The sequence below is a fragment of the Pelobates fuscus genome, chromosome 6 (genome assembly GCF_036172605.1).
Source record: "Pelobates fuscus isolate aPelFus1 chromosome 6, aPelFus1.pri, whole genome shotgun sequence".
NCBI lineage: Eukaryota > Metazoa > Chordata > Amphibia > Anura > Pelobatidae > Pelobates > Pelobates fuscus.
Window position 1 is genome coordinate 52,761,336 of NC_086322.1, and position 22,908 is coordinate 52,784,243.

A 22,908-nucleotide genomic window follows, 5' to 3' on the forward strand; every position below is an offset into this window, starting at 1 on the left:
AACGGCAAATATTTGTGAAAAAATAATGGTCGATGGCCTTACATAAGATACAAAGACAAGAGGGAGAGCAGGAGAAACCGGATTCATATAGAGGATCCTCTATATGGCAGACTGTCACTTCCTCCCAGCCAGCCGACATTACAGGAGCCCGGTCGCGGTCTTCAAGGACTGCGGCACCCGACCGGGCCCCTGTTCAGCAGTAATGTTTCCCCGGTGCTATAATCATAGCACTGGAGAAACATTCCGCTGCACCCCTGTGTGCCTGTCGCAGCGCCTCAGGGCGCCACGGCACACCGTTTGGGAACCGCTGGTTTAGCATATGCAGACTTAAAGGACCACTCTAGTGCCAGGAAAGCATACTCGTTTTCCTGGCACTAGAGTGCCCTGAGGGTGCCCCCACCCTCAGGGACCCCCTCCCGCCCGGCTCTGGAAAGGGGAAAGGGGTTAAATCTTACCTTTTTCCAGCGCTGGGCGGAGAGATCTCCTCCTGCTCTCCTCCTCCGATCCTCCTCTTCTCCTCCCCGTCGGCTGAATGCGCACGCGCGGCAAGAGCTGCGCGCGCATTCAGCCGGTCACATAGGAAAGCATTCATAATGCTTTCCTATGGACGCTTGCGTGCTCTCACTGTGATTTTCACAGTGAGAATCACGCAAGCGCCTCTAGCGGCTGTCAGTGAGACAGCCACTAGAGGACATAGGGGGAAGGCTTAACCCATTCATAAACATAGCAGTTTCTCTGAAACTGCTATGTTTATGAAAAAATGGGTTAACCCTAGAAGGACCTGGCACCCAGACCACCTCATTAAGCTGAAGTGGTCTGGGTGCCTAGAGTGGTCCTTTAAAGGAAAAGAATACAAAAATAAACTAAAACAAAACTTTGTTATTGACATTTTTTATTTGAGAGAAAAGTCAGAAAAGAAGGACATTGTGACATGCAGTAAATTGTCCAATGTTCGTAGAGTTCCCACCAGTGTAAGTGTAGTCTATGCGGGTATAGCATTTTTACAAAACAAATAAAAGTGGTATAGCTAATAGTGACAAGTGAAAAAATTGCTCTAAAACACCCGTGTGGTATCACCTATACCAACACAAAAATATACATACAGTACAAACACAATGGATGGAGCAATTATAATCCCCTCTTCTCAATTCAATAATTCTGTGGAGACAGAGAGGTACACTAAATAGTGCAGATAACTTTAAATATAAATATAAAGTGACATATGCAAGGTAACACTCACAAAGGTAGAGCCAATTGTAAACCTGGCTCTGGTGTCAATAGCCTCAGGATCTTTCAAGGGTGATCCAAGTCCCTCTCTGGATGGTCTGGATGTCCAAAAATAAGTTAACTCCCAATCATAGACTGAAATAAATCCAGATTGTTTAAAAGTAAAACTTGGATTTATTGGTACATAAAATGGAAATAAAAGTCTATATAAAGTAAAGTAAATAAATAGCCAAAACGCGTTTCGCCTCTGTGGCTTCCTCAGTTGGTTGTATGTTGGCTATTGCATCCATATTTGTCTTTAAATGCTGTGTTTCGCGGTCTTTTTCCGGTGGAACGCACCTTGCGTTCCATTCCTTTGTTGGCAGTTGCTTCTGGGTTCCGGTCACGTGGGGCGTCAGCGCTTTCTTCCGGTTTTCGTTCTGTGTTCGTAGGTGGAACGCAAATTGCGTTCCACTGAAGGAGCATCAAATCCTGTGATATTCTCAAACGGAATTTATGTAAATTAACATTAAAATTAAAATTAACAAATTTTATCGGATAGGCATAATAAAATATGCATCAAGATCAATTCTTTGTATCATTCATATATATATATATATATATATATATATATATATACAAAATTACAAGATCACTAGATATTTATTAACAGTGCAAATGCAAATATCCTTCTATTAACTATCTTAAAGTGTCAGTGCACATTTTCTGTAAACTAAAATGACACTCTCTTATACAAAGGATTTTTATAAATAAAAGTGAATGTGACAGAAAAATATATAGTATAAATTATAATCATCTTATTAAAAATCAATACACATGTCCCTATAAAAAACTTTAAAAGACTATATAAAATGGCATAACTCAAAATCTTGATTAAGACCATGTGGCATTAGTGTCTTAAAATTATAAATACACTTCATCTCTTCCTCTCCTATATTTTTATTAAAATCTCCTCCTCTCCCGATCTTTTTGTACCAACTTAATAGCACAAAAAAACATGTTCACTATTATGGTGTGTTTTAAAGTGATTTGACACGCTGTGCGTTTCTAAACCCTTTTTAATATTTCTTATGTGTTCTGCAATCCTGACATGCAGGCATCTAATAGTCCTGCCCACATATATTGGACCACACGGGCATCTGAGAATATATATATCAACATTTTTTGAATAACATGTTAATAAGTTATTGATGGTAAATACTTTATCCTTTGGAAATTGGAAAGAAGTAGTATGCCTTTTTTCTTGGTTGGTCCCTCTGCAGGCTAAACAAGATCCACAACCGTAGAAGCCTTTATTTTTATTTTAAAAAGTGTTCTGTTTTTTTACTTTTAAAACTACTTTTCACTACCATTTGTTTTAGGTTTTTACATCCCCTATATACTATCATTGGTTTAGGGGGTAGGATCTGTTTTAAAATAGGGTCTTCCTGTAAAATCGGCCAATATTTAATAATAAAGTATAGCCTTTTTGGTCGTAAAAATAAAATGTAATTTAATTCACCATTTATTTAATGCTTTCCTATGGGGATTCCGGCGATGCTGGAGGTCCTCATGCATAGAGTGAGGACGTCCAGCGTAGTTTAAAACACTTTTCGTGTTTTAAGAACACGGAAGTCCCTCTAGTGGCTGTCTGATAGACAGCCACTAGAGGAGGAATTAACCCCACCAGGTAATTATTGCAGTTTATAAAATTGCACTTGCAGGGTTAAGGGTGATGGGAGTTGGCACCCACACCACTCCAATGGGCAGAAGTGGTCTGGGTGCCTGGAGTGTCCCTTTAACGGAGTTCTCTCTCGGATTAGATATATCTCATCAGCCAAATACTTTAGAATAAAACAGAATATGGTACAGAAGCATGTTTTACAAATCATTCTCCATGAATGCACGTTCAGTAATAAAATCTGAAAACATGAAAAATAGTAAGTTGAACGTAATATTTAATAGGCTGAGCACTTAAACCAGTAATGCCTAACCTTTTTACCCAGATGTCAAAAATAGCCAATCTTGGCACCTTAAATGAATATGGAAATGCCGCTGTGTTACCTCCCTGTACAGATGTTTAACGATATACTTCACTTTTAGTCACTTTGCAGATTAAGTCCAGAAATACTAATTATAATAGTCTTTTGTGTGTTTCTCATTGGCAACACAGGATTTTCACAGTGTGACGCCTGGAATTATTTTCACATGTTTAAGGTAACGGTTTGAGAATGTCTATTGCCATCATGAGTAATGGCTGATTAACCCAAATTTATTTTTCCCTGGGACTAAATCCTTTGATGTTTGATTTTAAACACCTTTGGCCAGATGTAGCAGAATAAAACAGACTCCAGTTTAGCAGGCTGTATTGCATACCATTTTCTATCAATAAGCCTTCAGTAAGTAATATTAGACAAAAAAAATATACTATAAAAAAAAGTGGGTGTTCTGAATAGATTTTTAAGTACATTTCCCAGGATGCCCCGCTTTCGAAGCTGGCTGAACATTCTGTGATGCTGAGGTTAGCCGTAAGTGAGATGGGGAATTATTTACTTCTCTAAGAATCATAGTATATTGAAAACCAAATTGTAAAATGTAGATAAAGCTAGCCAAGCTGTAGCTGTTACTGAGCCCACACAGTAGTATATAGAATGTATCTGCCGCTAGAGGGAAATCCATTAAATAGTGATAGCTGCTCCTTTAGGATCACAGATTGCAGGACACTATTTGTCATATACTACCTTACAGCATGTGGAAATGATGCCTGTAGGAAAACATAGTGAATTTAGCAACCCTGAGCATTACACACTTAGTTTCTCTAGTACATCAATTAGGGAGCTACATTAACCCTATGCAGAGGGGAATCTGTCTCTCCTGTGAGAAGCTGGGGCGGAGACAGAGAGACTGTGAGTCAAAAAGACTGCTGAAACCGTGGGAACAAAAAGGTATTCCGCAAGCCTTCTATTTTGTTATTTGTTAAACTGCTAGAGTCAGCAGCATAGAAAGGGTAGTCTCCAGCCAGCCTATATATATATATATATATAGAGTACATGAGTGGTTCACTGGCTTTGCTCCTCTTCCCAAGTTGTGTTTTAAAGCTGTTGTATACAGCAGACACATACTCCAAGGATTCCATGTGTAAATGGTTTTTTTTTGTTGAGTTCATTTGCATACGCCTACCCAGAATCCCTTGCAGTAGTGAGAGCACTGTTTAAGTGAGATTCCTGTGGGAAAAGCAAGTCTTATGGCTTGACTGGTGTGTGCATTTGTGATTAGCAATGTATTGGCTATACACACACACACATATATATGTATATATATATACCGTATATACTCGAGTATAAGCCGACCCGAATATAAGCCGACGCCCCTAATTTTACCCAAAAAACCTGGGAAAACTTATTGACTCGAGTATAAGACTAGGGTGGGAAATGCAGCAGCTACTGGTAAATTTCTAAATAAAATTAGATCCTAAAAAAAATATATTAATTGAATATTTATTTACAGTGTGTGTATAATGAATTCAGTGTGAGTGTATGAGTGCAGCGTGTGTGTATGAGTGCAGCGTGTATGAGTGCAGTGTGTGTGTGTTGCAGAGCCCTGGTGGGGGGTGGACAATTTTTTTTAATTTTTTTTTAATTATTTAAAAAAAAAAATATTATTATTTATTATTATTATTTTTTTTATTATTATTTAATTTATTATTATTTATTATTTAATTTAATTATTATTATTTTTTATTATTACTATATATTTTTTTCGTCCCCCCTCCCTGCTTGATACATGGCAGGGAGGGGGGCTCTCCTTCCCTGGTGGTCCAGCATTGGTAGTTCAGTGGGGGGGAGAGGGGGGCTGGCAGAGCTGTAACTTACCTGTCCTGCAGCTCCTGTCAGCTCTCTCCTCCTCCGCGCCGTCCGTTCAGCTCTTCTGTCAGCTCACAGTGTAAGTCTCGCGAGAGCTGCACTATGAACCCGCGGCTCTCGCGAGACTTACACTGGGAGCTGACCGAGGTGCTGAACGGACGGCGCGGAGGAGGAGGGAGCTGACAGGAGCTGCAGGAGAGGTAAGTAAACTCTCTGCCAGCCCCCAGTCTGTATTATGGCAATGTAAATTGCCATAATACAGACTATTGACTCGAGTATAAGCCGAGTTGGGGTTTTTCAGCACAAAAAATGTGCTGAAAAACTCGGCTTATACTCGAGTATATACGGTATATATATATATATATATTGTTTTGTGTCACAGTTTTTGTATTGTTCTCATATTCACACAAATCTGAATCTGTAAACATGTGTAGATGTAATTATGTGTGTGTGATTGTATAAGCATGTTGTGTGTAGATACACATATATACGCATTCACACACCTCTACGAAAAACGATTTCATAATGGGAACTATGCTTGGAGAGCTCCATGCACCATAAGCACTGCAGCCTGCTGGCTCCCTCCCAGAGTAAGTTTGAGAGCAGTTTGACAACTTACCTGTAAGTAACCATGTGGACATATAACTATATGTGCACATATAGAATAAAATTGCCTGTACCTCATGCAGAGCATTGTGCCACTTGTCACTGTTGTTTAGAGGGGTAGTATAGGAGTAGCTTCATGCAGCCCTGTGCGTTCCCCCATTGTTCATAGAACTACCCGAGTTCCATCTTTCATTGAACAGCTAGCAGAAAGCTATCCTGTATGTGGATCAAGTCAATGCGGAGTATACTGTTCCACACAAAGGAGGTCAGCTGCTCTCTTGTGTATGGAAAACAGACATTAGTGTGCAGGACAGCATAGCATACATTGCTAGCATTCTTTCCTTTTCCTCATATCCCAGCAGCCAGCCAAGCAGTAATCTCTGACTACTACGGAGCCCTCACACTCCTCTTCCTCAAGGTTGACAGCAGGAGGGGAGAAAAAGAGTGACCCGTCCCAAACTTACTCAATTAAACTTTAGAGAGTCCAGTTTTAGAATTCATGAACTGGGTGCCAAAATAAGGGACTGCACCAGCAACATCTGGACAGTTGGGAACTAATACAAGTGTACCGTCTGTATATCCAGGTCTGTGCAACAGAAAATAGCAACATAACTGCTTAACATTGGGGGATTTATCGAAGAGTTCTGTTCTAAAAAGTGGAACGTTTATGGTTCGCATCTAGGCAATGGACAAACCATAAAAAATAAAAATATAGCGGCTAGGCTAACTCTTTTTCTCCTGGCACAGGCATCTTTATGGGAGCAGCAGGCGCCTTTTGAGCCGTTTTCACCACTTTCTATCACAGTAAGGCAAGGTGGATTTGATTTAAATCTATTTATTTTTAATAACTTTCAGATTAGTTCTACACTTACATCATACACCATTAGATGGTTCATCTTGCAATAACTTCATCATTAATAGATTAATCACTCCTGTTTAGAAAAGCGCTTAAATTAACACTTTAACATCTTTAGGACATGTCCTAAAGTTTTAAGTGTGAGCAGGGTTAAATCCCTGCTCACATCAAGTAGTTCTAAGTATCAATCCCGTCTGTTCAGGTGGGCCATTTTACTGAGCTGCTTGCAGGTCTTTAAATAGGCATTTAAATGCCTACGACTGGAGTAGGGTTATTGTTCTTGTACCCTGCAGCACTATATGCATATATTGTCACATTAACATGTTTTGTAAAGTTCTGCATCCCTAGACTTTCCACTTCACCTATGACGCCTGTTCCGGGTTCTCCAGCCTGCATGGACTAAGACGTCTCACTTTCCCAGCTCCCTCACAGACAGCAGTGTAGTAGAGCTTTGATCCCATGCCCATTGTCTTTATGCACTGGCTATGGTGACCAAGATTTGTGTGTATCTTGGAATCCTGGAGAGAGTGTTTTTTGTTTTGTTTTGACTGTTTTTTACATTAATGTCTGTGTATGAATTGGAGCGTTACCTTTTAGGAAAAAATAATATATTTTAGAGCCCCTTTCAGCTCCCAATCCTCTGTTATGACAGAGCTTTCAGTTCAATTTTTCTCATATTCCAGACACTGACATTAATATTATTGGGCAAGAAAAGTCATTGTATCTTTTTATCTATAAGAGCTGAAGGTTATGTGTACTTTGTATACAAATAAAGCAAACATAGAGCTGTTAAAACACTGTTCCAAAAAAAATAAATCGTGTTTTAATTGAAAAATAAACACTTCGGGCTTGTTTTGCTACTTTTTATCGGACAGCCTTTACTCACTAAAATGCCTGTCGCTGCTGTTGGTGAGAAGCGCCCACTTACTGACAGCAAGATTTTCACCAGCAGCAACACATAGTTACCAGCTTAAAGCCAGTCTATAAGTATTCTCTTTGGGAGTCATTAACAATTACTTTGCTACTGTTTACAACCTGGTTTTCATCCCTCTCATTATATATATATTTTTTTTAATTCTTTATTTATAGCGTGCAGGGAATTACAATCATGCATGGTGTGCCACGATAGCACGAACAAGAATATACATTATAGATTTTCATGGCTGTTTGAAACAAGACTGCACATTTTATATTTAAGATAAACAAGTTAGACTAAGCATTTTTCAGTTTTAAATGGTTCACATGCTGGTGTTGAGTATGTCGGTTTACATGAAGTCGTACATTAGTTGGGTCATTTCGATTAGATGCATGAGGTATGCCTAGTCAGAATATGCACATTAAGAGACAAAAGAACAAGAGTAAAAAATAAACATGCTTTCAACATAGTAATAGGTGGCTGGAAACCATGGACAGGCTAATTAGAGCTGACTAACAATTATCCGAGACGCTAGCCACGGGAGTTTTCTTAAGTAAAGTAAAGCAGGGGCCACTGATCTGACAAAGTTGCTTAACACGAGTGGGTATGCTGGTGTGTGGCGTGAAACTTGCCGGTGTGGTTCGCGTGTTTACACTAAACGATTAATAAACCAGTGGTCGTTTGACTAGCTGGTCTGTCTTCATGAGATTAGTGAGTAGCAAGCTATCTGCGCTGTGGCGGAGTAGGTGCTGTACCTGCTAGTTATCAAGATACGAGGAGGCAAAGATTAGTGGTAGTGACTGCCATGGGGTTAGCTTACAGTGCAATACATTGGTAGAGATCAAGGTTTGGGAACCCCTGGGTGCATTCTATCAGCGCGGCATCAATTAAAGAAGTATAGCTGAGATAGGGTCAATATAGGCTTAGTGTGTGGCCATCATCATTCACTCAAAACACTCAGTCTCTGTATTGACATTTATATTTACATGGCGTAGGCAGTCTATATGTCGACGGCTATTGCCAGCTGTGATTGTGCCTTCCAGAAGTATATGTGGGCTGTTCACCTGGGAGGCACAGAGGCAGGTCCCTCAGCCAATGCCCAGCGCATGGGCGCGTCTCCTGCTTTCAGCGGTGGGCTCCCCGAGGGTGTCCTGGCACTGGGGCTCTTCTCCAGCAGCAGTCGGCAGGGTGTTCGCCTGTGCTGTTCTCTGGTCCGCAGCTGTGATGTGAAGGGATGGGTGCGAGCCATGCTGGATATTGGCACTCGTAGCTGGTGTGTAGCTCATGTGGGAAGCCAGCTTAGCGGTCTCGTTCTCCCGGGTGCAGGGGCCATTGTGGTCGCCCATGCAGTATGGCGTTGTTTCCCGCCCTTGGGTTTGATGGTGTTTGCGGGGTCTGGATGCCTTTCTGGGTGCTTGTAGTGGGTGCCTGTAATGGCGCCGTCTGGTTATTGGACGGATCCATGTGGCCACTAATTTCACCGCCAGATGGTAAGCCATTCCGCGGTCTCTCAGCATAGACCAGAAGCTCGCACAGAGTCGATCGAAGTCCCCCAGGGGGTTCATGGTTGATTGGGCCTCTGTACTTCGCTGGTGGGGCCTTCGCTGGGCGGCCATCTTAGCAACTTCCCTGTGACCCGGTGATTATTGGTGCCGTGCTGGCTCAGTAGGACAGTCACCTCTGTGTTGCAGTCGTTGCTTTAGGTGCCGGGATATCCCTCTCCGGCGGGGGGGGGGAGGAAGTATACCGGGGAGACTTCCAGGTGAGTGGCCGCAGTCCCTCGCTTTGTCAGGGTAGGCCTCTGGTAGGCCTCAGGTCTATCCCCGGGTAGGAGCCTCCGATTACAGTCGGGATGCTTGGCTCTTGGTTCGACACTGTCGTGTCCCCTTTTTCCAGGTCGCCCAACCGTCGCTTTGGGTAAATTTTGCCCTGATTTTGGGTGTTCGAGTGCGATTATGCACGGAGCCCATATGCAGTGCGACCGCTCGGCATGGCCGCTTAGCTCCGCCCCCCTCTCATTATATTTTAATGGCGTACCCTCAACCCAGTCTCTTGCCTGGTGTAAAGAAGTTAACAACGACCTCCCTTCATCAAATAGAAGGAATACATGTTAGCTACATGACATTAGATGGAAACCCTACAGCACATGTCAAAGCATATCTAATAGCAATAAAATTAAAGTACATGCCAGACACATTTTATAGAACATACAATTGTTCTTTATATTTATGTAAAGAGCATGTCTCTGGCAAAGTTGTTTTCTTTTCTTCAAGTAGTTTTATTCATCCCCCCCATCCCTCTCCACTAGATATAGTAAAATCTTACTTTTATTCCAGCCTGCTGCTGCTGGCTCTGCCCCTCACCTGCCTGCTTGTTTGACATTATCAGAAATTATGATCTCAGCCAATCACAATGCTTTCCCATAGAAAAGCATTAGATTGGCTGATATTGTCAAAGAGTCAGATTAGAGCCAGCACAAGCTATGCACAGGGTGAGCCCTTTTTACTGATAAGGAGTGTTTTGCTATGGTGATCGGTATCTCTGCGAGCAAGTGTTCTTGCTAGCCAGCAAGTAAAATATAAAAAAAAGGAGAGTTGAAAGCCAGTTGGTAATTAGATGACATCAGCTGTTGATATAAATAATAACTATTTGCCAACAAGGTTAGAATCGAGCCCTGTTGTTTCTCCCCACTTATTGTACCAATTTCTTCAGTTCCCTGGTGATCTCATGCACAACCATCTAAATGCGGCACGCTCTGACGTAAGCAGGTAACATGAGCTCTAGGAGAGATTGTGGTCTTTTTCCAGTGTGTCTAGAATACGTGGCCACATGTCTACTAATCTACATTAAGACTTTCACTCTCCTCCTAGTTCATTGCAGAAAGGCTACATGAAACCTGGACTATTTTGCTGACACCTTTGAAAATATTGGACAGATGAGGGAATGTCTTATGTGGGTGAAAAAAAATGTTTTCATTTACTTTTTTTTTTTTTGGACCTTGCTCTGTGGGTCACATTATTTTTTTTTCTCTTCAAATTGAGATTTTTTTTTTTCTGCCCAGGAAAATCTGTAATCTTAATTGCAATAACAGAACAGGAACACTTTTATGATAGCCATCACCCGCCTTAATAAATCTGGTTTGCAACCTGCAGCAAAGTGTGATTTTGAAAACGAATAAAAGGAAAGTTTTTTTCAATCTGATTTTTTTTTTTTCCACTCCTAGGCAGAATACGAGTTGGCTCCGGATGAGAAGAGAAAAGATCATGGTCTGCTAGTGATGAACAAGTTCTTTAACAATAGGGTAAGAATCTTCGCTGATTTTCTTCACAAAAAAAAAAACAGTGCTGCCGATAGAGCGCATGTGGGGATTTAACGTTCGGAATGTTGTCTTCACTAAGCAAACACATGCAATGGCAAATGTAATCATGGGCTTCCTATAACTGGCAGCATGACTTTGTATCCTTTTGAGAAATTTAAATACCAGGTCTTTTCCTTTGACTTTGACAGAGAGGTCAGTGGTTTTACCATACCACAAGATGGAAATACAAGGAGGTGTTTATTGATGCCCATCTGTCATTTCTGCTGGTGTGTGGTTTTACAGAATTCAGTGTAGATTCTTGAGGAGGAAGAGATTCAGCTGCGTGTGGCAGGCAAGCGCGGAAGCGAAAAATATATCTAAATTATATTAAAAAAAATATGCATATCGTATGTGGGGGAAAAAAAAGCAGTGGTGGTTATGGTGCTTAGACTGCCCCTTTAAAGGACCACTATAGTGCCAGGAAAACTTTCTCGTTTTTGATTTGTCAGTGTCTGTGTGTGTGTGTGTGTGCCTGTAATTGTATTTGTGTAAGTCAGTGATTTTGTGTGTGGGTCTGTGACTGTGTGTGTGTGTGTGTGTGTGTGTATGATTGTGTTTGTAGGTATGTGACTGTGCGTATAGGTCTGTGACTGTGTGTATGCATTTGTGATTGTGTGTGCATGTATGTGACTGTGTATGCGTCTGTTATTGTGTGTGGATATATCTGTAAATGTGTGTGTGGGTCTGTGATTGTGTATGTATGTGACTGTGTGTATAGGTCTGTGATTGTGTGTGTATATTTGTGATTGTGTGTGTATATTTGTGATTGTGTGTATAGGTCCGTGATTGTATGTGTATGTCTGTGTGTGTGTACATCTCTGATTATGTGTGCACATGTGACTGTGTATAGGTCTGTGATTATATGTGTGTGTGTGTATAGGTCTGTGATTGTGTGTTTATATTTGTTATTGTGCGCATAGGTCTGTGAGTGTATGTATGTGTGTGTGTGATTGTGTGTGTATACCTGGGGTTATGTGTGCATGTGCATATACATGTGTATGTATTAGTAGATAGCGCCCTAATTTGCTATCCTTAAATATGGCAATTCCACATAAGGATAACAAATAAGGGAGTTATCTACTAAACAAAATACATTAACAGGTTTTTTAAGTTTTTTATTATATAAATTAAATATATTATAGATTTTATGTGTTTCCCAAAACAATTCCTCTGCGCTAATCTGCTTAAACAATAGACTGATCAGGATTTGCAGGGAGACTTTGGATTCAATGCTTCTTATTAAGAAACTTTGCCATGCAGTGATTGCACTTCATGCACCGTGCATCCCAATGCATATCTGTGAAAAGTATTCTGTTGACTGAGCGTTCCTCAGTGTTGATGGTTTCCCAGAGCTGCAGTGAGGAACCGTATTGATGCCATAGTAGAGGTAAGTTTTATTTATTTACATCTATTGGGAGGAGTGGGGACAGAAGACTCCCCAACACTCCAGTATTCTAAATAAATCTATTTACTTAGAATGTCGGAGTGTTGCTTTAAATTATGTATTATAGAAGGTATGTGTGGTGCCTCCAGTCTGGAATGTTCCTTTAACTACAGCCACTTAATATACTGGCCAGAAAAAATAATCTTTTCTTTATTTTTTAAACTCCCATAGCTTAAGAGAAGACAGACGATTATTTTGTTTTTCAAATCTTTTAATAGCTTAAAAGTCACATAAAATAGTTTTTTTTGACAGAAGGCTAAAAAGGTCATAAAAAAGCACCGTATAGATGAAGTTCAGTTTCCGTTACATTATAAGTTATATAGGAGCATTTTTACACTCATAAAGCTGCACTTGTGACAAAAATCACACCTGCAACTTGTCTATTGTTTACGGCTTACAATTGAAATATAAAGGATGGGGGCTTGCATTCCTTGTGCAAGTTTGTATGTGCCATTGTGTTTTATTAAATAGGTCACTATCTAAAATGTTTCTTATGCCACAGGCATCTGTATTTACACTTTTTTCCAACTTAGTACGCAATCAATTGATTGTCTACTGTGGCCGTTCTAGAATGAAAACTCTGAGTGTTCCAGAAGCCTCTTCATGTTGCCTTATTGCTAGACTGTTTTTTGCACTCTGCGGATCTTGGAAAGCGCATTGTGACTCTTTTTCTGAAACCCATTCTTCAAGACCTCTGAAATGTTAAACAGATGTTCTTGGCCAAGTACAATAGCAACAGGAAATTAGTTTTGAGTGCGTTTTTTGCAGTCTGGCTCAGAATCAAAGCTCACAAACTATTAGCCATAAGGCATATTATAAAGAAAATGCAGATTATGGTAGGTGTGTGTGTAGGTTGTATGATTATTTTTCACTTAATGGGAACATTTAGATAATATATTTTCATTCACACTAGCTAAAGCTTTTAACAGTTCCTCTCAGGAACAGTTCAGAAATCTTTGTGTAAACTTAGATAAACTCTGGTTTTGTGATGTAATTTGTCGTGAGATTGTATTCACAAAAATAAACAGGATGAAATTGTAAGTACAGATCTGTAAAATAGTCTTCAAATGTATCAAATATCTAACCCACTCTGGTGGGAGCTACAAATCACATTTCCCTGGCAGAAGGAGATGATTTCGAGACTTGTGTTGGTGTGATCATTTTCAAGTGGCCCTGTCCACTTGAGAATGGTCACACCGCTTGACCAGCATGGCTGCCCTTCGGTATGGTGAACATATCTACTTTAGAACTCTCCATAAAGCACTCATGCCTGATTGATTGGACGTCTAAATTTTACCCAGGATTCCATGTGCTCTGTGAGTTAATCTAATGAAACAGATGGCTTGGCCTGTTTCAAACATTTAACTGTGCTCCAAAATGTTCTTTTGCTTTCCAATGACAGCTATAAAAGGTCAGTGAATGTCTGTATTTTCAGTAAAGCAGGCGAATATGGGCAGATAACAATTTATGCCGGTTGCCAAGTACAATTTCCCAAGGAAAATTCAACAAATGCGTGGTATTTCCATTAGGTGTTGTCAGGTGATCACGCTTCACTTGAAATCATGTATTATTCCAGTGTCTAGTGAAATTTGCTGCTCTCGTGGGTGGCTTTAAAAATAAACTTTTGTTTTAACCAGTCCCAGGGAGAGAGATTTGGCATTAATATTCCTGACTTGTTACAAAAAATACCTTCAGGTTAGACAGTTCACTCTGGGCTCTTGGTCCAAATTTCCTGCACAGTGGAGTTTCAAGGTTTTGTTTTGTTTAGGTGGAGGGTCCCCCTTATATTTAGCAACCAGTCTATCATCAAAATTGAATTATGTTGTAATGGAAAATGGATAATCAGCATGTGTTGTCCTCTCCCCCCTTGCTCGGCATAGAAAGTGTTCAAAAAACTTGTTCCAGCCAGTGTTAATTTTGTTAGTTATCAATTTTAGTCAGATTTTAGTCGACTAAAACTAAAACAATTCAGATTACTAAAATACGACTAAAACTAAAATAGCTTTACGGTCAAAAGACTATGGCTAAAACTAAACTGAAATGTTTCACCAAATTTAACACTGATTCCAGCGCAGAGGGATTAGATCTCCTATCCCAGCGATGGTTGAGTCCAGGTCTCCTAGAGGAGCAATGGGGACCTAATGGGCATGGGCGGCGAGTGCACATATTCAAACTTTCCCATAGGAAAACATGAAATCAATGCTTTCGTATGGGGTTTCCATGTCACAGGTTTTACTCAAAAAGTGAGATGTTTTGCACTGCAGTGTTAAGGGGACAGGAACTCCGCACCCAAACCAGTTAATTGAGATGGTGGTCTGGGTGACTATAGTGTTCTTTTATCAACTTAACCCCCTATGGACGGAGGCAATTGTCCACATTCTGAAACAAAACAAAACCTTGGATTTAAGCTATAGGCTTGTTCCACCGTAATGTAAAGGTTTCTTTTCCAGTGCCCCCATACATATTATAGGACCGAAAGGGCCTTCATATAACATCCTATATGTATACCTAACACAACTTTGTGTTGAAAAAAATTGGAATAGAGAAGAAAAAAACTAATTTTGTTCAGATTTTTGCATTAATCATTTTTTAAATTCCAGTGCAACTAATTAAAAGGAAGTCAAAATAGATTCATACATCAGTCCTGATTGCTAAATACTGAAATATGTTTAGGATCTAAATTCATTTTTGATAGTTAGCGCTAACCCTATACCAACCCGCACACTTACGGTATACCAACCATATACCTTACTTAATGCTTACATTAGCTCTAACTGTTTACCTAATCATACCCTTAATTTCAACCCTACACAATCTTTAACCCTAACAGCATTAACCTACACCCAGCATCAACCCTTACCTTACACTAACCCTACCCCAACTAAGAAGTGGCCAATTGGAGGTGTCTTTAGAGGCAATGTAAACACTGCCTTTTCTCTGAAAAGGCAGTGTTTGCATGAAAATGCCTGAAGGGAACTACTATACTCACCAGAACTACTACATTAAACTGTAGAGTTGTTCTGGTGACTTCAGTGTCACTTTAAATAGCCCTTGGAGACATACTAGAAAACCTCCAGTTATTTAAATGTGCATAGGGATTTTTTATTTGTTTTTTTGTTGTCTGTACTAGAGCTGATGTGTACTATAGTAATTGCTGCCGCCCAGGAGTAGTGGGAGTTTGAGCGCAGGACCTAATTTTATAATTTATTATTTCTCTCCAACTCTCAATAGGTGAGTTGGTAATAGACCAAATATGCTGAAAATATTTAGGAAAACCCCATTTAATAGAAATGTTTCTAGTACTTGGAACAACATAAGTTTTGACACAAGTTTGTGGTTCCTGGCCTGTGTGGAAGCGTTTTTGTTTACACAGTTATTTTGCTACCAACTTATGCTTAGTGTGAAATTCATTTTTGTGCCTCATAAATTGTACATGGACATTTTGAAAGCGTCTACAAACTCCATAGTGTTTCAGATGAATTGCTACATGAAAAAGGAAATAAAAGTAAAACCGTCAGAAGAGCGCAAAAGAAAAGAAACATTCCAAATTATATCGTTAATTCCAAATACCTTGTTCGGAATCAGACAGACAATCCCGGCGTGTCTTCAGCCCGGAGCTGCAGTTCCATTCCTTATAAAGGATTAGTGGAGCGTCTGTATAGGTTGATAGCAGCTATATAGCGACTAATATTAGCTTTTTGACAGCCCTGTTCACACTTTTATAAATTTGGTTTTGCACAGCATTTTTCCAAGCCGCCATAATTGCACCCGCTTTAACCTTGGCTTTTGGTGAAACCCTGTAAGGGTAGGAGTGGTGATTCATCAACATGCACATGTCCTACAGATATTTGCAAATATATGAGCAAGTAAGGTAGTGAAACTGCAACTTTGTGAAAGAAGGAACAGGCAACCTCCACTTTGAGCTGTGCGCAGTGAGCATAAGTTGTTATGGTGCTCGAAGTGTTGCTTTAAATGTACTAACAATGAAAAATGAATGTCATCAAACATAGTAACTTCAGGTTTGTCAATGCAAGTGCTTTTTGTCCTTGTTTGGTTTGGTGGGAGGGGGTTGTTAGTTTTTTTTCCTTTTTTTTTTTTTTTTATAGGGACAGCACGGAAAAAATAATGTACAGCCGTCTTGATGTCTGCACAATCTTTGAATTCTTACTATTCATCCTTACCAACCTTTTGTTTTTGGCAATTAATAAATGCCACACCCTTCCTTCCTTTTTGTAACTGGCACTTTTTTCCTCTACTTCCCTGGGGACACAAAAAACTGGGAAAAAAAAAAAGCAAATCAAACAAGAAAACACTTATTGTAAGACGTAGTTTTGGGATATTTCCAGATTAAGCGAAGCTGTGCCAACCCATTATAGTTTCCCTTAGATGGAAATACTGCATAGGAACAGCAGATACATTTTACAGATTTATGCCTTCATTGCTGGAGCCTGTCACTGCCTTAACAGCCTGTAACATGCTGTTCCTGTGACTACTCAAGTGATAAGGTGTAATAGGAATTATGATTTAAATCATGATATTTTTGTATTTTTTTTTTTTTTATATTCCCACATTACAAAAGAGGTCACAATAATGTGTCATATTCTCATAAACATCATGATGGCCAAATTTTGCATATATGGCAACATGCAATTTGAGAAGTGTTTTTTGGATAGCAATTTTGTAGTTAAGCTAAAATATCAGCAGATGAAATGCATATCTAGGTATTATTTACTGAACAGAGAGCTGATGCCTTAAACCATAGTATAATGTAGACTCAAAATGATCAGGCTAGTCTTACTGAATATAATAAAGAGAAAACCGAACTAAACATTTTTATTGCGGTGGGTACATAAGTAAGTGAAGCCTGCCCGTAGACAGTAGTAAGCCTGACAAATTCCTCAACCTATTCCCCTTTGACAGATTTGAATATGTGGCATATAATTAGAAAATGGGGGTAAGCACATGTGAAGGCCCCCATGACATAGACAGGAGGATCCACAGAGTAGTCTCAGCTCAAGGACACACATATGCCTCCAATGCCAATCGATGATATCAGCTTTGCTGCCCGAAGTTGATCCACTATATGCCAGGTAGTACCTATAGAGTGTTAAGAGGTGTCGATGCGCCATGTAGCACACCTTACTCTCTTCCGTCTGCGGTGGTAGCGGGTAAGGTGTCCGTGAAGTAAGGTTCTCCTTCTGTGGGCCCATTGTGTAGAGAGTAGTCTAGGTCATGGCTTCTGCCTGACAAGTGAATCAATAGACTCTTGTGCATCTAGACTCTTGTGCATCTCCTGCTTATGTGTGGCATCGGAATCAGTCTTCCCATTATTCAGAACGGTGCTGTTGTCCCGTCGATTAAAGACATGGACCCCTGACTTGGCTGAACTGCACTTGTTCCCAGTTGCTCAAATGCTTCTAAAAATCCTCTGAACTTGCCCACACACCATCTTAGGTGAGTTTGGAGTACCAGGATAACCAGGGAACTCCGTGGAGGCGTTCAAGACAAGGTGGAGGGATCGGCTGCCTCCCTCTCTCCAATGTCAACTAGTAGGCCGCCTCCACAGAGAGCTGCCAAATGTGATCAGAGCTGGCTTAAGGAGTTCGTTGAGTAATATCGTTGAAATAGGGAGAATTGTTGTGAGTAAATCAGGCAAATCTCACTCAATTATCCGAAAAGGTGTTTTTCCTCTCAGAGCTCACACGCTTTGCATCTAAATTGCTTGACAGTCAGGCCCTGAATTTTAAAGGTAAATATTCATTCTTGCCGGTTGATGTACTATTTAATATATGCAAGCAGATGAAGATTTCATATTTACAATAATAACTTTTCAGTTTTGTTTAGCAGTTATATCTGAACTAATTTTGTTATATAGCCTGAAATATTTATATAGCTAATGATAAAAGTATTGCAAGGTGGACTTTTTAATAGGTTAATCACTCATGTTTGGAGAACAACTTTGTTTAAAGGTGTTAATTACATGTAAATAGATTTGCAGAATAACAATGGTAATTAAAGCGGCACTGTCACGCCTCCCCCGCTCTGAAAGTATCTCCATGAAGATAGAATCTTTACGAAATATTCATATTGACTGTGTTGGAATTTCACTCAAATTCCACAAAGTAAAGATTATTTGTCTCTGTATATTTCCCCCGCCTGACACTTCTAGTCACTGGGCGGCTCTACCGCTGTCTAGAAGTGTCAATCATCCGCAGCCATTACCGGTCATGGCTGCAGGGAATTGGCTTTAACTGTGGTCTCACGGGATCTCTGCAGTCTCACGGGATCCTTCATAGTCCTCAGTGCTGTATTACTGCATTGAACCTGCCAGGAGAAGATTGCCGCACCCATGAGGGAAGGTTTAGGTATGTAGAGCTCATCTTTACCCACCTTGACACAGACAGAGTTACAATGCAGTCACTACACACAGGAATAATGGAAAAGTGTGACACAAAGAGAGCCCCTAGACGTTTAACACAGACTGTCGGGTCAAGCAGCAGATTTTCTCAGTTACTTGACTGAAAACAAGGAACATATATTTAATTTGTTTAAAAATGTAAATAGGTTCCTTGTCTTCAGTTTAAAATACAATTCTTACGGTGCTCAGCCAGAAACACGGGGTAGCAGGCTAGCCATCACTGAGTTTTATTTAATGGGTAACTATTGCGCTATTGTAAAGCTATTGAAAGATAGCTGCTGTGGATAAGGCAGAGTTGAAAATGAACGTGTGTGTGTATGTATGCGTATGTGTGTTTCTATATACCGTAAATATATGTGTGTCTGTGTATGTGTGTGTCTGTGTATGTGTTAGATGGATCAGAGAATAGACTCTTATCAGCCGTTATAATCTCTGTTTCTATAGAAGTGCTGATTACATGGACACGTTTGCCAATATTTATCCACTGAAAGTTGGTACATTTTTGGAGCAAAGTGAGTGATTGCTGCAAATTTATCAAAGAACAAAATCCTATTGTGTGCTTGTGTAATATTTTTTTCTTTTTTTTATGGGACTTTATGCAGAGTTCCCTAAAGTTGGAGACAAGGGGTTAATGAATGACTTGTCTCCATTCTTGGCTGTGAGCCTGATACATGATCTTTATATGGTCAACAGTTTAAAAGCCACTGTGCAGATTACCTTTTACTGAACAAATATTGACAGGTGTGTATAAATTCAGCTAATTTACTGTTTCAGTTGTAAAAGACCTGAAAGGTTATGTGTGGTATGAGCCTAGCCTGCTAGGATGTAAACTCATTGTGCAAGCCATGCTCCCTTTCAGAGGTCACTTAGACACAGACTTTTCCCACAGCACTTTGACAGCACTTGGATTGCGTTAAAGCAAGTGTTCTACCTGTTGTTTCTGGTTATTTTTTATTGAAGCTGCTACTGAAGGGGATCAAACAAGGTTAGGCATTTTATATGAAGGTGGACCAGGTCTGACTTCAAGCACAAGATGCCATACCATTGGTTCTTAAAGTACCTCTAAAGGAACCCAGAACATTTCATCTCAGCGGAGTGTGCAATGTAAAGGATTGCTGTTTATTTAATACAGCAATGCATACAGGGTTAAATACACCCTTAGTCAAACTCTGGTCTCACAGAAAACCTTCATTTGATTGGAGGAGCACATGCCCAATCACTTAAACTAAGTGCAGAGGAGAGCACTATAGCAGGGTGGTATACCCAAGGCTATAGTGTTCCTTTAAAAAAAATGTTTACAAGACATTAAAATTAACATTATAAGAAACCTTAATTAGACTCTTCCCACATAGGTGTACAGCGTAGGGCAAGAGGGGGAAATGGACTCTTCAAATATTACATGCTCCCTAATGTTTATTTATATTTTTTTGTCAACCAATCTTGACAGATGGGTTTGGCTTTATACCCGTTATAACAACCACTGCTTGCGCCTCCAGCAGATCCATCCTTTTGGCTGGCCTATATAGAGAGCAGGAGTGAATGGCGTTAAGGAAAGGGTGGCATTATCACTAATATACATGGTTCATGTACACTGGTCCACATTAGTATTCAGATTGACTCCAGGTCCTTCCATCTCACATCTAAGTCTCCCATATTACATGCTACAACACTGATCACACATACGTCGGCCCCATCATTTTGCTGGAACAGCCACCATTAAATCTAAACCCAGAATTACTACAATGCGTAAAACACTTCATGTATTTTATATATTCCACCATCATCCTGTCTAATCCCTTTACATTCATTCCATTGTTTCTCCTTTATTTAGTCATTGATCCACATCTCTCGTCCCATGCCTCTAACATCCCTGCTTTTCATTTTATTGCTTCCCACATGCGTCATCTCTTTCTTCTCCTTTCCCATCTTTTAACTTGTGTGTTTAATTTTTCCATTTCCCGTCTAGCTTTTTCATTCCATTTATCTCCTTCTGTATTCCGTTGTTTAATTAATCTGATTTATTTAAAATGTTAACTTCCATCTCATGTCTTCATCCTCTTTATTTCATTGCTCTTGTGGTGTGAAGCACTGTTATATACAGTTCTTCCAGCTGGTCATTTAAAAGGTATGTTTGGATTCCAGTACACTGTATTGCTTTGCATTCCATCCTACACTTATGGACGTTGGGGTTCCAAAGAATAGATTGTGAGGAGAAGCAGGACATGATCTGTTTATTCATTACACAAATTCATAGATAAATATGTAGACAGTGTCTCTGTAAAAGAAATGTGGAACAATAAATAAAATCCCCGTTATTTTTTTTCAACTGTTTTATTTATATATATATATATATATATATATATATATATATATATATATATATATATTTTTTTTTTTTCCTTCATTTGAAATATTTCCTCCGGTAACATTTGTAATAGCATGGTGCAATTTGAAACTTTTAATGACCAATGATAGCTTATACCATCTCTACAATCTTGTCCCTAAAATCCCTATGCCAGTATTAAATTTCTTGCTTAGCATTAAATATATATATATATATCCCTACCAACGTTTAAATAAGTGCAAAATTCATTTTTAGTGAAAATGGACAGTTATTGTACAAATTTTAATTTTTTCGAGGTAATTGGCCATCGTCTTATCTTAATTATTTATTTTTTTTACTCTTAAAGGGACACTATAGTCACCAGAACGACTACAGGTTAATGTAGTGGTTCTGGTGTCTATAGCCTGTCCTTGTAGGCTGAGCACTGTAAACAATGCCTTTTCAGAGAAAAAACTGTATTTATATTGCTGTATAGAAATACCTCCAGTGGCAGTCACTCAGACAGTTCCATATGGTGAAACTGAATCTCCAAATTTGTTTGCTGAGATAGGTACTTGTACTTTTGCTCATTTAAAAAAAAAAAATCCTTCTTAATAGTCAATTATCTGGCTGTTAAAAGTTACCGGTATTTGTTTATAAACCTTTACATTAAATAGCATTATCCTGAAAGTATATCTTGTTTCTGATCTACACTCATTGTTTTATTTTGTCCTTTCTTGTGAATAGCATCAGGAGACCTAAAATACAGTAATTCTCTAACATCCTGAAATACTATAAAGCCGCTCAACTCTACCATTTTAGTGTACTGGCATTATCCCAAAAACGGATGGAGGCTTTGCCTGTGACCTATTTCTTAATTGCTCTCACATTAAATGCCATTATGTGGCTTCCCTCAAACTGAGAGAGACAAACAACTTGCCCTCAACACCATCTATCATTCTCTGGCAACTAAAATGCCAAAGGAGTTACCCACAAGCATACCACGCTCCACCGTATGCCAGACTTCGGCCATGAATAACACAGCTTTCTAATCATCGATAGATTGACAGGGATATTTCATTGCGGCAACTTTAAAAAAAAATTCCTTTATTATCTTTGTTGTTTGTGTAATTAGGACCGTCATATATCATACATCATATATGAACTACACTTTTATTCCAGAGGCAACTCCTAGTATACCAGAACAATGGTATTCTATAAAGAGCAGTTACTGAAAGCATACATATTTTAAAAGAAAATACTTGGCTTGGCGCTCAGGAGCAATAACTCTCAAAACTAGCCTGTTTGCCAAAGCAATCAAAACTGCAAAATAAAGGACTATTAAAGATGCCCTTAAAAATCCCATAATAGTGTGATTGTCAAGACAGGTTCAGTAAGCTTGGAAAAGGGCACTCTGTGATAGATTTAGTTCACAGCAAAGATTGCAAGTTTGAACTGCGTATACCGGTAAGTGTAATTAAAGTATGCTGCCTTTAAACAATCAGTGCCCACTTCCAAATAAAACATAAGATCACTCTAGAGCAAATAGTCCTATTCAATTAATCTCCACTGAAGGTGAAAAGTAGTCTCGCAGAACATCTTTGTGCAAAGTAACTTTGTTCCTGATCAGGTTGAGAGAACATATGAGAGAATTAGACAGGGTTTCCCATTAGACATTAGATTTCCCATTGATATACAAATAAGGGTCAAGGTCCCATAATAGACCAATTTCCCAGACTGGAACTTGGTCATAGCGTAAAGTACCGGTATGTTTAAAGGCTCTTAATGTTTTCACAAAATGGCAGTCATATCGAGTCTGCATCTCCTTATTTTCTGCACTGGGGCTGGCTTCTTCTTCCAGAAGTCTGCAAATATTTTATCTAGCTAAGCTAAGCCAATGTGTCACAAGTGGTCTACA

At 39.5% G+C, this 22,908-nt stretch overlaps 1 protein-coding gene across 2 annotated transcripts in view; it reads left to right on the forward strand.

Moving 5' to 3' along the window:
* GRK4 (G protein-coupled receptor kinase 4) overlaps positions 1-22,908 on the forward strand; it is a 192,832-nt gene that overhangs the window by 120,044 nt on the left and 49,880 nt on the right. For both annotated transcript variants that reach the window (XM_063457695.1, XM_063457696.1), the window contains one exon: positions 10,671-10,748. In XM_063457695.1, coding sequence (XP_063313765.1) covers positions 10,671-10,748 — 78 coding nt within the window. The remainder of the gene's footprint in view (positions 1-10,670; positions 10,749-22,908) is intronic.